Here is a 17,205-nt window from a genome sequence, read left to right as displayed (position 1 = left end):
AGCCCACATGAAACTGACAGAGCCCCAGGCTTTCAAAGCAGAGCACAACAGAGCATTTGTGCCTAGAGCACCTGCACCACAGGATCCATGGCACCTATCCCATATCTGGGACCAAACTCCAGGGAAAGAGTTCCAGTAGACAGGGAAGGGACCCCATGATAAAGGTTGGGGCTGGGGGCTTCAGGAAGAAAGGGGTTCCACAGGTTATGATGCTAGAGTTGGAGCTACTCCTGGATTCCTTCTGTTGTCATTGTTACTGCCATCTGCATTCTTAGATTTCCTCTTTCCCCAGGGATCAGAGGAAGCTGGGAGGTACATGTTGCTCCACTCCATCTTGAGTGAACTCCATCTTCAACAGCACTCTCCTGCCCTGGAGAGAAGCTCTTGAAGATCATAAAGTCACTGGACTAATTGTTGGAGATTGTCACTGTGGTGACTGTGACCCAGTGAGGGCCCACTAGACACTGCGCCTGGGCTGCTGTCTACCCAGCCCTGCCTCTCACAGCCAAGCACCGCACATACACACACAGGCATGAGAAGGTCACAAAGGCTGCGGGGAAACTAATTGTTTCAAAAGCATTTTGAAACACTTGGCTTATTAAGAAATGTTTTCCATTTTTTATTAAAATACCTAAAAGCACCACATTTTTATTAAAAAATACCTGAAAGATTCGTGTTTAATTGTTTAATGATGAACCCACAGCAGTAAATTGAAGGAGACTGCCTGGTAGGTTTAAGCAATGTTAGGGCAGGATTTTCAACAATTCCCAACAGATAGTATCTTTGGGGCTCAGGAATAAAAAAATCAAAACTTTCAGGAATTCTCCAAATCATAAGTTTCTCTTTAAGTATTTCTAAAATTAATTATACTCTTTACTCATTGTTTTGGATATCTAAAAGTTATTTCATAAATAAGAAATATTAAGTTCAATAACATTTATAAAAACTATGGTCTGTAGCAAATATTGAAACTCTGGGACATTCCAGCAAACATTATTGTGTATATTCAGATAATGTAACATTCAGGTACCCTAGTAAGGCTAGCAGCACTAGATAGACTCACAGGTTGAAACTGCCAGTTTAAGAACATATTTCGCTTCCAAAACTTGATATTTCTTACAATATCCTTCATAAGATTTGTATGAATATTTGCATAAAATATACCATGCATAAAAAATACTAATATGTATTTTATTTGCAACAATTACTCAACATTACAAGCAGACAAATCACAAACACATTTATAACATGGCTATTGCTACATATAAGGATGTTAAACTGATTAGATCATGACTGCTTTTCTTTTTCTTTGCACTCCTGTCCTGGTTTTCGAAAATATCAACCTTAATCTTGGACTGTGTCTGTGTTTTCTGCTCTTGCGTTCCATTGGACATCAATGGTTTCATCAAACCAGTAACAGCTCTATGTCGCTTGCAAAACTTTAATTCTCACTGGAGAATTATAAAGCTCTTTTCTGTTTTCCCCATTTTTCAACTGATTTTTCTTTGAATTTGGGATTTGGAAAAAGCAGAATTTCCTGAGCAATGCTAGGAAGGGATTCCCATATGGAAAACCTGGTCAAGATCCACTGCAGACCCATCAGGAAGGCCCACAAGCAGGCTCTCTGGAAAACAGAGTAGAGAGCTTGATGAGGGGGGAATAGCTGGGACTCGGGGGCTCCAGGACAAAGTCCTTGTGACAACAGTAAAGCACAAGCCCATTTTCATCAATTTAGTCTCAGCTAGAAAATGCCCTGGAAGCAGAACCACCAGCCTCACTCAGCAGTTAATGAAGAACCTTCAAAGAGTGAAAGAAGGTTGACAACTTACTTTGAAAGGACAAGTCCTGACTTAGCTTTTGTGACTTGTAAGACAGAGAAGGAAAATATTAACATTAGGGAATGTTGACATATCTGGTTTCATTAGTTAAAGTTAAAACTATACCTACTTCTTATTTTGTTATACAAAGTTGAGTTTCTTCCTAGTTTTTTTTTTTTTTTTTTTTTTTGCTATGGAAGCCAAAGAGCTTTCTGGTGATATTGACAGATTTGGTTTTTATAGTTCCAAGGAGATGGTAGATTTGGAATCTTGAGACATAAAATGTTTGTGGGAAAAAATTGTGTTTGTTAAAATTATAACTTCAAGTCATGAGCAGTTGATTTTACCCTTTAATCCTAGTGATAATTAACTCAACCTGACATTACAGACCTCATTCTATTTCATTTAATCTTTATAAAAGGACTTCACAAATTTCTTTAAATTTAGAAAATTAGCTAAAAGGACATTTCCTATTGTTAAAATGTATTACATGTAAAATAAGGGAACTCTGTAAGAGATTAACTTTAAAATTCTAGAATGTCAATGCATTATGGCATGGCTCACAGCTCTGTACCCTTTAGGTCTTACACAGATGAGGAAGTTGCTCCCTCTGAAGAGAGAATCGGGATGCTCAAGCCTCATGTAGGTGATGCTTAGGGCCTGGAGAAGAGAAACAACCAGGCACATGATGGCAGTGACCCCTGAGTCTCCAGGCCCTGCTCCCTTTGGAAAAGTGCCAGAATCCTAGGGAAGCAGAGGCTGCAATAAAGAGCGGGATAGATCCAAGCTGCATTCCTGGGATTTGTTTGAAGTCTGGCATTGTAGGGAGAAGAACAAGCAAAGCTGCCTTGTAATTTTAGTTTTGGATAGGTGGAATGACAAGAGGAACAAGCCTGTTACTTTAGGGCCAAAAAGAGAGGAGCATTTTGTAACAGTAAACTGTGGTTCTTTAAGGCTGGTCTAGTGTGGCTTATTCCCATAAGGGGATAAATTGGGTACGGCCATCTGGAAATTGAGAGGTAATGTGGGATGGGGAGAAAATGGCCATTTGCAAGATGCCCCAGAGATTTTCACTTTCTGAGCCAAAGAAAGGGAATGAATGACGGGTCCACAGTTCCAGATATCCAACTCCTAGAATCAAACACAGACTTCTCTGTTGGAGTTTTGGTGACCTTTCATACTCCAGGGTCATCGACTAGTTTACTCGTCATATTAACTGTTGTTTACAAGGTAACACTGACTTACAGTAGAGCTCCAATGTTCCCAAAAATCAGAGAGAGAGGGGTCAATAAATAATTAACTTGGTTGCCAAGGGAACAGCTTCCTGAGTGGACTGAAGACAGCCGCTGAGACAACCTTCACGTGTCCTGGCCAATGAAGGCTGGAAGTAGACAGTGACCAGATACACATAATTCCATGTACATCTTAGGACAAGGAATGAATAGGTGGTTTTAGGGCCAAGGAAGCAAATCAATACCTTCTTTGTCATAACTAGCAGGCTACCCTCGAGAACAGAGCTGCTGGCGGAAGCTCAGGACCTCTGGGAAGCTGGGGAGCCTAAGCAGCTTTCTGTATCCTCACTGTAAGTGTGAGAGAATCACAGATTTCCCTCAAAGAATAAAGTACACCAAACTTGAATTAAGCTGCTATTGCTTATCATTGCAGTTAAAAGGGAAGAGATTTTTAGTGTCTATCTAGATAGGCGTCGAGTTTGTTTAATTTTTTTTATTTTTAAACAATTCCAGATGTACAGAAAAGCTGCAAACATAGTACAAAGAATTCTTGTAAACAAACCCTTTACTGTTCATCCAGATTCACTTTTCCACATTTGCTTGATCATTCCCAGTTTCATCTGTCTATCTATCTAACTATCTCCATCCAGCCACTCCTCCATCAAATCTGTCTACTGCTCCATCCATCCATCCATCCATCCATCCATCATCTATCTATATAAAATCTCAGAGATAATGTCCCTTCCCCTCAACTCCATCCAGTGACTATTTTGTAAAATAAAGAACATTCTCTTATATAGCCAGAGTACGATGATCAAAATCAGGATACAATGCTATTATCTAATCAACAAACGTTCTTCAACTTTCACCTATTGTCTACTGCTGTCCTTTACAATCAAAGGGGGAAAAAGCCCTCAGGTCCAGGATCTAATCCAGGATCACACATTACATTTAGTTATCTCGTTAGTCTCCTTGAATCTGGAACACTTCCTCAGTCTTGTCTTCCATGAGTTGATATTTTTGAAGCATACAGACCATTTCTTTTGAAGAATGTCCCTCAATTTGGGTTTGATTGATGTTTCCTCAAGATTATAGGTTCAGGTTCTGTATTTTGGCAGGAAAACCATAGAAGTGATATTGTGTTCTTCTTGCATTATATCAGGAGGCCCATGATATCCGTTTGTCCGACAACTGATGATGTTAACGCCAGTCACTCAATTAAAATTACCGTTATTTATTTTAATACTCAAATTGTCCCAGATTTGGCCAGTGGAAGCCCCTTCAACCTGACCATTGTGGTTTGTGACAGGTCCCCATAATTTTCTGAGCAGTTTATAACTTTCTAAAATAGAAAGATATCCCAGCCCCAGCCCTAAAATTAGCTATTTCTCCAAAGGCTTGTAATTCCTTTCACTGGAAAATATTTAGAAACAAGATCTGCATGCTGCATGTTAGGTGTGATCAATGCATGTGTGCATGAGTGAGTGTGTATGTGTTCATTTACAATATGGAAATATAGTTAGGTTCACTTATTTTTGTTTATACTCCATTTTGGGTTTCTATCTTTATTGATTTTATAGGTTTATATTTTAAGCATTTGAAACATAACACGGTTCTAGAAGTCAAAACTATAGAAAATATAGTTAGAGAAATGTCACTCTCCCCACATCCCTTCTATCCCGTTCCTACTCCCAATTTTTTCTGCCCTATTTCCAACCACCACCACCTATTGTAACCAATCTCATTATTTTCTTATTTATTCTTCTTATGTTTTACTTTGCAGAAATGAACAGATGCAGGTATATTTTTCTCTTATTTCTTACCTAAAAGGTACATAGTATAGATACTATTTTTCTTTTCCCACTTAACAAAAGATACTGGAAATCACCCCATATCAGTTCAGGGAAAGAGTCTTTGTTCTTTATCATAGCTGCATAGTACTCCATTATATGGAGGTATTCAATTATTCTCTGATGTTCAGCCACATCTTTTTTTTTTTCAACATTTCTCAGTTACAATGAATACTGCAAAGAGTCACTTTGTGCTAAGTATTTTCTTATTTTTAAGGTAAATCTCTAGAGGTGGAATTACTGGCACAAATAGAAAATGTACATACAGTTTCTTTAGATATTGCTAAATATCCCCAGTTTGCCTTATGTATAAGATTGCCTGTTTCCCACAGCCCTTCCAAAAGAATGTGCTGTCTTACTTTTTAATTTTTACCAATTTAAGTGAAAAGTATCTCAATACAGTTTTAATTTGCATTTCTCTAACTACGAATGAGGTTAAACATCTTTTCATATGTTTAAGGGTATTGTGTCTTTTATCCAACTTTCTATTGGGTACATGCTTTTTCAAAACTTTGCTGTGAACTGCATTTTCCCTTCAATTTGCCAGGCAGAAGCTAGAAATTATACATTTGCTTAACATTCATCTTGTCCCTTGATTTTTTCATAATAAAATCGTATCTGCAGTAGTTTTAGTTCTTGATATGGCAGTGTTCATAGTGAAATTTTAATCAAGCTATTTATAATCTGTACACTTTTAAAAGTTCATTTTTATAAGTTTTAATTGATTAAATTCTGTACCAAATTATCACTGTCCCGCTTGCCTAAGGCCTGAAGAAAACCTAATGATTCCCCAAATCATTTCCAAGCAGCCCTGACACGGGACTAAGAGAGAAAAGTGGCCCTCTGAAGAAGGGGTTCTGGGAGCACATGCTTGAAGGGTAATCCCACAACACACCACACGCACAGGACCATCCTACCTCCTCCCCCACCATGGTGCCCGGTCCCACCAGCCTCCAAAACCTTGCCAAAAATTGGCAGGCTGAGATACATCTTCCCAACTCACCAACTAGCAGAAAATATTTATCCAGTGGGCAGCCATAGAATCCTTGGTTTTAAGATTTTGCCTGCAATCTCTTCTTTGCCCCCAACAAGCGATGCCCCTCTGATTCAAGCCTCATCTTCTCCATAATTTGCAAGAGTAGGAGGAGGGAATAGGTAATTAAGTCATTAAATGTTATGACCTACTAAGAGAAAGGCTTTGATGGCCCTGGATTTTCTTACCCTTCTCAACACACTGTCCCCTAGACAGCTGTGATGAGTCGAGGTGCCTTCTCTCCTCCCCTCAGCCTCCAGAATCTCTTTGGTGTGGGAGAGACTGATCATCCAAATAAAACTGCCATGGAAGGATGAATGGAGGAATGTTTAAAAGTCACTTATCTATTTTCTGCATCTCTCAGGACAGTCCAGGCAGGAGGGAGAATTAGTGCTACCTGAAGAGGTGTCACGCTGCCGGCCTGAGGAGGGCCCAGCCTCTCACGTGGAATGGCCCCCGGCAGCCTGGGGAGTCCCCAAGCAGATGAGCTGGGGAGGAGGTGTGGGGCAGATGGCGACAGTAGCTGTCGGGAAGGAAGGCTAAACATCGTGGGCAGAAGTCAAAGACAAACTTCCATCCTCCTCCTCCTCTCCCCACGTAACAGCCAAAAGATGCTGGTTATTTCAAGGAGTTTCCAAGAATGGCATTTGATATATATCACGACCTTCCCAGGGAAGCTGGGGACGAGGCATCAGAGCTTCCTCTCCTCTCTCCAACAGAGACACCCCGGCACACGCACAGGCCCCACCTGAAGTCGCCATAAACAGACATACACATGCTTTCTTTCTCATTGAGAAAGAAGCTGGGAGTGTTAGGAGTAGAAGCCATTCCACTTGCAAGAATTGATGACCCAGATCCAGCGCCATCTGAGGATCACTGGCTGTTGGTCTGACCCCAGTCTCTGACACTGTGCTGGATTTCCCACACTTGCGTGGTACAGGTCTGGAGCACAAGCACGTGGCTACCCGAAAGATCCTTCTTCATCTCCAGACACCGCTTGGTATCTCTGTTTATGACAGCTCCTCCCTGGAGGGGAAGAGAGACAGAGCCAAGGTGCTGAAATGCCTCAGTAATTCATCATCTCTTCTAGCTCTGCTCTCCCTGCTGTGCTCAGCCACATTCTTGAGGGACCCCTCAGTGCTCCACAAGTCATCCAGGGAAGAAAGGGAAGCAGAATGTAGGATGAGATCACCCCGTGCTTCCTCTACCAGCCCCATGGCAAACTGACCAACCAGGCGATGTTGCGCTGGCTTCGTGTGATGCCCTCAGCCTCTCCTGAGATGGAAGCATTGGGTCAGTACTGACTACCATGGAACGAAGGCATCTGTGAGAACCGTGGGCCTTCTCAACTTGGCCCTCCTCTCCACGTCCTCACCCCTGACCCCATGAGACCCATCAGGGTCACCTTCACCTTGTGCTTCTCTCCCTCTTCAGGGAAACTGTGTTGTGGGCCTGGAGCAGGAGCTACATTCAGGAATCTCAGCCTCTGAGGCAGCTTCCCGCCTCTCCTATTGAGGGGACTTCGCCAAGGTTTATAACTGGGAACATGATAGGCTTTAGTGCTACAAAGTCAGGGCTGAATCCTTGCTCTACCACATACGAACCATGTGGGCTTGGGCAAATTACCTAATCTCTCCAAGTCTAAATGTCAATCTCATCTATAAAATGGGTTTAGAGTTAATCTTAAGGTTAAAATTAGGGTTAATATTGATGGACCATCTTGGGCCTGACACATGAAACATGCAACAAATCTTAGTTCATCTCTGCCACTCCCCCACTCTAATAGGAGAAGAGAAAGGAAGGGCCATCCTTCTCTTTGATCCTATGTGATTCCCACAACCTCCCTGAGCTTCTTCCCCCTTATCTTCATATCTCAGCAACTGACACTCCTGCCATCTGTCCAAACTACCGTCTCTCCTGGTCCTGCCCTCTGCTCCCGGCCCTCTCTCTCCCACGTCCCTCTCCACCCATTGCAGGACTCACATGATCTACATTACTGCCTGGGTCAGGCTCTTTCCTTTTTATGCCCTGCACTCTGCTATCATCCTCAGGGTGCATGACATTCATTCTGATGGCTAGTGAGAAACCCTGACCTCACTGTTCCCCTTCAGACAAACTGCCACCAAGTTCTTGAACACCAAGTGGGACTGACTGCAGCTGTAACATCTCCAAATTTCTGCTTCCTCTCTCACCATCACCTCCCTGCCTCTCATCTCTTCCAATCACAAACTACCTCCAACAGCCCTTGCTCCCCCAAAATTTGCCTGTCCCTGGACTCCCCCCAGCCCCAACCACCCTTTCCTCCTCTGGGCACCCATCCAGCATTGGCCATTCAGGGCAACGCTTCAGATTCTGGAACTTCTCCTCCACCACTGCCACCACTCCTCTCTCTTTGCTTCCAGACCACAGAGTGCTTGTGGACAGGGTCTGCCAACTGAGCAGGCCTGGCTCATAAACCTGCCCACAGCAGCCTGGCCCCAGGGCTCAGCTTATTCCTCAGGGTTCCTCTTCCAGGCCTCCTCAGCATGCTTTGTCTGTCAGCCCCCACCTGGCACTCACTTTAACTGAATGTCAAGAACACCACACTCCTATTCAGTCTTCCTGTCCCCTGCAAGCCATCAGCGATCCTGAGGACACAGCCTCACAGATGATCTCAAAAGAGCGGCCCCACGCCCGCCTCACCCACCAGCAGCCCCCCTCTGTTCCCTGAGCCCCAGCCATCCGCGATGCTAGAGAAACACTCTTCCTAACATCCATCTTTTATTTCTCCCTCTTTGCAGATTCCTTTTCTACTGCCTTTAAACATGTCCAAATGTCACGATATTAGAAGGACAAAATAAACCCAGACCTTAACTCTACTATCCCTTTCAACAAACATTCAGTTTCTCTCCCTTTCAGAATCAAATTCCCAAGCAACGAGGCAATAGCACACAGTGGTTAAGATTCCGTGTTTGAGTGCTGGGCATTTACTACACTGTGTAGCCCTCAGCAAATAATTGGACTCCTCAGTGCCCCAGTTACTTCATGGGTGAGCTAGTGATCACATTTCTCTTATAAGACTTACGTTTTATAAGAACTAAATGAGATAATGTTTAACCCAATGCATGGTGCAAATATGTATTCAATAACTCTTGGTCACAATAATTTATTATTGGTCACAATAAATTATTGGTCACCATAATTTATTGTGACCTTTTAGACAAAGTCAGTGGTCTGTTTTCTATTTCCACTCAACTTCCACGTGACGTGAGCTTTGACAGTGTTCCACACATCCTCAAGTTTCTTCCAAATTGTGTTCATCTGGATCTTACACATTGTTGTTTTGGGTTTGATTTTTTTTGTTGTTTGTTTGTTTTGTTTTTGCTTTTTTTTTTTTTTCTTTTGAGACAGAGTCTCGCTCTGTTGTCCAGGATACAGTGCAGTGGCATGATCTTGGCTCATCCGGGTTCAGGTAATTCTCCTGCCTCAGCCTCCCAGGTGGTTGGGATTACAGGCGCCCACCACCACGACCAGCTAATTTTTGTATTTTTAGTAGAGACAGGATTTCACCATGTTGGCCAGGCTGGTCTCAAACTCCTGACCTCAGTTCATGGTCTGCCCGCCTCGGCCTCCCAAAGTGCTGGGGTTATAGGCATGAGCCACCGCGCCCGGCCATTTTGGTTTTTATTTTGGGGTGCTGCGTGTCAGAGTTTTTAAAAGGATTTTTCTTTTTCTTTTTCACTTTTACAAAAGTAATAGATGCTTCTTTTTTAACATGGAAAACATTTTTAAAGTATATGAAATACTTTAAAATAAATGGTCAGGGCTCAGGGCACATGGGCTGCTGGCAGGTGAGGTGGGCATGGAGCAGCTCCTCTGAGATCATCCATGAGGTCATGTCCTCAGGATCGCTGATGGCTTTCAGGGGAGGGGATGATTGACTAGAAGTGCATTTATAGAAAATATATTTTAAAATATTTTATATATAAAGTATATAAAAGCACTCATAACAAGATAATATTTTATATGTGGTCTTTACATCTTGCTTCTTTATATAAATTTAACATTCTATATACATCTTTTCCAATTTTATTAATTTTTTGAAATAGATTTCTTGAGAACATCATTTGAATGGCTATATAATATTCAGTTCAAGAGATGAGCAAAACCTCCCCTACTGTTGGACATTTAATTTTTCCTTGTGTTTCACTGTGATAAGTATTAAGATATTTTCTACATTAATCCTGGCCTATGTTCTGTACTATTCTTTAAGTAAAGATATTGTCCTAAAAAAGAATCAGTGCCTTAAAAAGGGTTGTAGTTAGTTTGGGTTCTGAGGAGTGTCTGGTTTTCCTACACGTGGGCAAGTTGCTTCTGGAGCCGTGCCAGTCTCCATGCTCACCAGTGGTGTGTGGGAGCACTCCCTCCCCACTTCCTCTTTCCCCACACTTCCAACCCCTCACCACGAGTGCTCTCCTCCTCCTCACTATTCCTCACTACTCCTCACAGAGACCCTCTTTGTATTGTGAGCTGTTGCTTCACCCCGAAGATGGATGACCTTCTCCAAATGCCCCCTTATTTCAGTGGCATCACTATCTTAACGCTGTGCTCCTCAACTTAAAGTCCATGTGTCTGACTAGCCCTTCTCTTCTTGAACTGGGTCCCCGCCCCATCTCTGGCTCTCTTGTGAGTCACAAGGGTCATAGCCTCCTCTGGTACACCCAAAACACAGAATCATGAAATCAAAGAAAATGAAGGGATGATCTAGTCTCATCTCCCTCTCAATTTTGGAAAATTTCTTTGGTAACTTTTTAGTAAATTAATTTGTAAGTTGTGTCTACAAAGTAAAGTGAGAACCAGAAGAGCCCAACATTCAATCAAGTATCATTTTTCATATCTGAAAGAATTGTAGACCTAAGAGGTAAGATGGATGGAAAAGGATTAGATGGAGTGAACCCACTCCACACTAACATTAGGTAACACACCAGAAATTACATGATCACCTCCCTTTTCAATTTTTGTGGTTCTTGACATAGTGGCCATAGAAATGGACCCAGCCTGTATGTTAGAATGGTTGGCAGAATTTCCCTGGATGTTCTGCCTTCCAGATCTCACAGCCAACCCAAATCTCTTTTCTGTCAGTAGCCTCAGTCAGCTGAGAAGGCGATCATCCAAAATTTTCTTGGCAAGGCAACCTTCAAAATGTTTGGAATGCATAATTATTTATTTAGTAACGGTAGGCTGTTATCATGAAAAGAAAAAACACCAAAAAAAGATATGAAAAAATGAGAAGAAAATTTTATCTAAAAATATTATTTCTTTAGAATACATTGTATCTTTAATTCTTACGAGGTTTAGGATAAAGTATACCTATTAAGGGAATCAAATACATAGTACTTGCCAAAGATTCTGTGTATATTTACTATTTTTAAGTACTTGTATCTAAGAAAATTGGCATCTTACAGATTAATCTTGTGATAGCAATTTTAAAATGTGTATTTGAGTAATTAAATTGGTGACTCGATGGTGAAATTTTACTGACTTTATAAACACTTCTGAAGCATTTAAGAGAACTTAAGAATTGAAAAATTTAAAGTCAGGTAATTGAAGTTCTTAAGAAAGGAAATTTAACATATTAAATTTGTAAATACAGCTCATCATGTTTAATGGAATTTAATTTATTAAATTAAAAAATCTTCTTTAAAGGGGATTGTCAAAATTTGTTAGGCTTATAGATAAAATAATAAAATTTGTAAGCTGAACTTAAAAGCTTAAAGAAAAACCATGATTCTTTGAACACTCCTTTGCACCGAGTACCATGCTAAATGCTTCACACACACTATCTCATTAAATGTTTTAATTTATAACTTGAATACAATGAATATTAATTTTTTTAAAACAAAGTAAACTTGTTGTAGTTTTCTTCACATGAACAAAAAAGATATGATTAAGGACATCAAAAACTCATATTTAGCACCCTAGGCCTGCCAGATGCTCAGACATGCTGTGCTTGGTGACTGCCATTGACAGAGAACTCACCACTATGCTCAGCAGCCTATTCTTCTGTAGGAAACCTGAAGCTGTAAGGCCTTTAGTAAGTTCTCCCCTTGCTCCTACATTAAGTCAAAATCTGCCTCCTTAATCTTTATCTGTGGGTCTCAATTCTGCCCTCCTGCAACATTAAACAAATCTGCTCCCTCTTCCTCACAAAGACAGCATCACCTTTTCTCTATCCATAAGCCTAACAAGCCTTTCAAGCTAATATCTCCAGGCCTGCCAATCTTCCATTTGCTCTGCAACCATTTGTTGAGTGCCTGCCATGTTCTAGGGGTTGTGCCAGATGCTAGAGAAAAAACAGCAAACCCCAGGCCCTGCCCTCCAGCTCACAGCCAAATGATGAAAAAAGTGAGCAGACAATTGCAAGAGATGGTGAGACCAGGGCTACAAAAGCACCCCTGAGAGCACCTAGAGGAACCACCCAACCGACTCCTCTGGGGTCACGGAAAGCTTCCCAAGGGAGATGATGTCTAAGGCCAGGGGAACACTTTGTAGTTGGCCTGGTGAAGAAGCGGGAGGAGAGGGAATAATACCTGCAGAAAGGCCTAAGGTCAGAGGGAACCTAGATTTTCATTGAATTACATGTAGTTCCATAGAATTGGAGCTTAAAGTAAGACATCAGAGCCTGAGAAGACATTACCCTCCTCCTTCTAATTGATATTGTCTAGTTCAGGGAAGCTTAATCTAGGATCCAAAAAACCTCTGAAACTGTAAGCAAATCTTGCACATAAGTTCATATGTATGTTTTCCTGGAGAGAGACTCCATAGCTAGCAATGAATTCTCAAAGGGGTCATTAACTTTGAAAAGTTAGAAACTGTTGAACTAGATTGTCCGTGTGGCACCTGAACCAAGCATAGTACCGCATTCAGAGACACAGTCAGAGACAGAGCAGTAGCTCCCTCCAGGAGGTACTGCCCCTTCCTAACGAATTGGCCCAAGACTGCAGAAGCTTTTGGAGCAAGCCCATCCATTATAAATTCCCCACAGACGTTGTCAGCCAAGACCCTCGCGTCATCAACACATGAATTCTGCCAGATTCCCTCCACCCTGTCCTTGGTCATTTGATATTGAAGTTAAAGGCAGAGCTTCTACATTAGCCTCTGTCAGATTTCAGCGTAGTATTCCACACCCTCTGATAATCATTAATAATAAATGGATCACAATGGCTAATGCGTATTGAACACTCTTCTGCTCCAGGCACCACGTGAAATGCTTTACACATGCTATCTCATTTAATCCTCCCAAAAGTCGCATACAGAAGATATTATCATCTCCATCATTTTATAATGAGGAAACTGAGCTTCAGAGAGGGTAAGGAAATTGCTATACTGAGCTAGGACTTGTGCCCAAACTCTCAACTGTTCAGCTACAACAGACTCCAATATTTCTTCTCCTTAACCACCCTGCCTTAGTCAAGAGACTCAGTGTTTCTTACCAGTTCCCTGTTTCCAATCTTTTCCCTACACGGGGCCACAAGAAGTAATTCTCCTAAAACACTATCAAATCAGATCTGAACCTTTCATATACCTATCCTTTAAAAAACACGTAACTCGCCGGGCGCAGTGGCTCACGCCTGTAATCCCAACGCTTTGGGAGGCTGAGTCGGGTGGATCACGAAGTCAGGAATTCAAGACCAGCCATGGTGAAACCCCGTCTCTACCAAAGACACAAAAATTAACTGGGCATGGTGGCATGTGCCTGTAATCCCAGCTACTCGGAAGGCTGAGGCAGGAGAATTGCTTGAACCAGGACCTGGGAGGCAGAGGTTGCAGTGAGCCGAGACTGCAATATTAGGTAACACACCAGAAATTACATGATCACCTCCCTTTTCAATTTTTGTGTTCTTGACATAGTGGCCATAGAAATGGACCCAGACTGTAGGTTAGAATGGTTGGCAGAATTTCCCTGGATGTCCTGCCTTCCAGATCTCACAGCCAACCCAAATCTCTTTTCTGTCAGTAGCCTCAGTCAGCTGAGAAGCCACTGCACTCTAGCCTGGGCTGCAGAGCAAGACTCAGTCTCAAAACAAAACAAAACAAAACAAACAAACCAACAAACAAAAACACATAACTCACCGGTTTAAAATCCCAATATATATGCAGTCCATTCTTAGCTGCCTTGGAGCATGGTTCTAAGGTGGGCTTCTCCGCCTTGCCAGGGTCTGTCAGGCAGCGATCACTAGCACTGGCCTCTGCAATCAGTTGTCCCACATAGAGCTCCCCAGTTAGGTGATAGTAGACATTCTAAAAAAAAAAAAAAAAAAAAGCAGAGGGCTCGCCATAGGCATTGTCAGCCAGCAGGAGACCCTAGCCCAAGAGACAGCAGGAAGAATGATCTTGGGGCCCCTAGACACCCAGTCACACCAAGAGCACTGAACCTTCCTGGACAACATGAAGCAACCTCTGCTTCCTTCTCCTTAGTCTCTCCTTGAATCCAGGGAGAAGGCCAGGCCTAGGAGGGTTCCAACAGAATCATAGCTTACATGGATGAAGAAGCTTGTCTTTGAAGAAAAAGCAAAACTAAACTCCAGAATCTGTCACTGCAGGCCTCAGCTATGGGTTTGTTGTCAGAAAACCTTTCAAATTCCTGGTCTGACACTATCTTGCTCAGTGAGCTTGGACAAGTAGGTTATTAATGTGTCTCCATTTTTTCAACTAAGTGCAAATGATATCTATTGTGCATGCCTCAAAAGGCTGCTATGAGGGCAGCATGCAAAGTAAGAAGATAGATGTGAATATTGTCCCTAAAAAAAAAAAAAGTCCAGCCAGGTGCGGTGGCTCCCGCCTATAATCCCAGCACTTTGGGAGGCCAAGGTGGGCGGATCACGAGGTCAGGAGAGCGAGACCATCCTGGCTAACATGGTGAAACCCCGTCTCTACTAAAAAAAAAATACAAAAAATTAGCCGGGCATGGTGGCAGGTGCCTGTAGTCCCAGCTACTAGGGAGGCTGAGGCAGGAGAATGCCGTGAACCCAGAAGGCAGAGCTTGCAGTGAGCTAAGACCGCGCCACTGCACTCCAGCCTGGGCGACAGATCGAGACTCTGTCTCAAAAAAAAAAAAAAAAAAATCCCCTGACTGCACCTTCCACATGGTGCCAGGGCCCTTCCATCCCTTGGAGGAGCGTCTGCTCAGCCTCTATCCTCTCTAGCTCTGTTTCCTTCTCTATAGGAGAAGCACAGGTGGCTTCACCTGTCCACTTTCCCAGGCTTTCCAGTAGCAGTGAGAAGATGGCGGGAGCAGTGGGAGGAGGGGAAAAGGAAGGGACCAGAGGTGATTGTCAATGCAAATATCACCATGGAGAATGAATGTGACAGAGCATAGCTTTTCTACCTATCCTCCCTGTAACTGAAATGGAACTACGTTGCCATGGCTTTCTGAAGAAACTAAGACGTGCTCAGTTACAAGTGCAGGTCTGGGTTTCACCTTTACCCAGGATGCTCCGCTCCTGCCTCCCCATCACGTATCACGGAGTCCAGACCCAGCAAAGGTTACCAGGGGCTGAGCCACGACAGACTTGCCCAGGCAGGGCCAGGAAGATTGTGGAAGATACCTGTGAGCTGAATTCATGGCAGTAATACATGATGGGGGTGTTGCCTGGAACGGGTCCCTGATCCAAGCAGACATTTTCATCCAATAGGTTTTTCATCTGAAGGGGACAAAACACACGGCAACACTGTTAGAAAGGGCAGAGAATGAGGCGCCATCCCTCCCAGGGCCTACATTTTCCCCAACACACCGAGGACACCAGGAACGACCAGCCACAAGGAGCAGAGGGCTGGGGTCCCGGCAGGCATTTTCTAAGCACTGGGAAACAGACCAACGCCGAAGGGAGGCGCTGCTGCGCTGCCCACATCCGGGAAACACCCATCACCTCAGACCATCACCACACACACAGGGAGGGGCGCCTCTGCAGAGTTCAGGCGGACAAGGCCAATCGCTGCGGCTGCTGGAGAAACGGGGGCGGGGCTGGGGGGGGCGGGGGGAGTCCAGGCAAGAGCTACAGTTTTCAAGGGGAGTAGAAGCAGAGAGAAGGAAAAGAGATGGGGATTGGGGAGCAAGGGACAAAAGGAAACTGAGAGGGTTGAGGGCGAAGAGCTGAGTAGAAAGCTGAGGTAGGAAGGGCGTCTTGGGCAGGACAGGCAATCACGAGATTCAGGCCGCATTGTCTTTCACAGTCAAACATTTAAAATCCAAAGTGCAATTTCATAATACATACTCTTCCATAGCCCACGATGGTGTGGATTGGCTTCAAGAGTGGATAAACATTTTTCAGGTACCAGTCAAAAGTTTTACATTTCAGTTTTTGCCGGAGTGCCATTCTGGAAGAAATGTCTCCAAAATCTATTCCAGAGTTCTGTAAATAAAACGCCAAGTGTTTCTGTGCTTTGATTCATGAAAGCTCTGTTAAAGCGAACTAAATATGGCCTGAGAAGGACTCCATATTTCTGCATGTGAGTCCTTGTGGATGGACTGCAACCAACTTAATGGATAGACAAGATTGAAACCCTAACTTAGGACTATGCACCTGTAACAATAGCTGGGTCTTGGCCAATCCCAGCAGCCATACTTCAACCATTCATCCATTGTCCAGTGTTCAAGTGTTCAAATAAGGCAAACACGGAGCTGTAACCAATCCAGCTGTTTCTGTACCTCACTTCCGATGTCTGTACGTCACTTCCCTTTTTTTTTTGGTCTATAAATCTTCTTCCACCACATGGCTGCGCTGGAGTCTCTGAATCTGCTGTGATTCTGGGTGCTGCCGCATTTGCGAATCACTCGTTGCTCGGCTAAACTCCTTTAAATTTAATTTGGCTGAAGTTTTTCTTTTAACAGCTCCTTCACTCCACCAGTGGGTATGGACCACGCATGATGGAACTGAGTATTTTTCTGATAGCCTGTGAAGTAACCCTGATATTTTATATTTCCAGAGAAAGTGGAAAAACCTTAAACCCTAGAAAATTCTGCTCTTTCAAATTCTGCTCCTTCAAGGCCTGCATAGTGGGGCCGCTCAGGTTTATTTCTCCTCATAAGCTTACGCAGATTGCTCCTCTTTGAGATGATATTTACATCAATAAAACCCAACATACTCCTCATGATATGGCCAGAAAAGGCTTTTGGAAGGAATACTCTAATACCAAGATTTGGAGATTAAAGGAGACTTTTTTAGAAGTGATATTTGTGGGGAATCAATGTAAAATAATACTAAAGAGGCAAATTAGGAAAAGCAGAAACCATT

The 17,205-nt window shown here is 43.0% G+C and overlaps 1 protein-coding gene across 3 annotated transcripts in view; it reads right to left on the bottom strand.

Annotated features, from left to right (window-relative positions):
* Positions 1-4,870: 4,870 nt before the first annotated feature.
* The window catches only part of GALNT8 (polypeptide N-acetylgalactosaminyltransferase 8), a 53,365-nt gene continuing 41,030 nt past the window's right edge, over positions 4,871-17,205 (bottom strand). For 2 of the 3 annotated variants that reach the window (XM_063785404.1, XM_054663981.2), the window contains exons 9-12: positions 16,186-16,323; positions 15,520-15,615; positions 14,045-14,212; positions 10,903-11,106 (exon numbers count right to left, since the gene is read on the bottom strand). In XM_063785404.1, the coding sequence (XP_063641474.1) occupies positions 11,059-11,106; positions 14,045-14,212; positions 15,520-15,615; positions 16,186-16,323 (450 nt within the window). In that variant the 3' untranslated portion in view covers positions 10,903-11,058. Of the gene's footprint in view, positions 6,959-10,902; positions 11,107-14,044; positions 14,213-15,519; positions 15,616-16,185; positions 16,324-17,205 lie in introns of those variants that run through there. The other variant, XM_016922820.4, reaches the window with a different exon arrangement.

Source organism: Pan troglodytes, chromosome 10 (genome assembly GCF_028858775.2).
Source record: "Pan troglodytes isolate AG18354 chromosome 10, NHGRI_mPanTro3-v2.0_pri, whole genome shotgun sequence".
NCBI classification, from domain to species: Eukaryota; Metazoa; Chordata; class Mammalia; order Primates; family Hominidae; genus Pan; species Pan troglodytes.
Note: the sequence above shows the minus strand (reverse complement) of the source record. Positions and strands in the feature narration are given on the sequence as shown.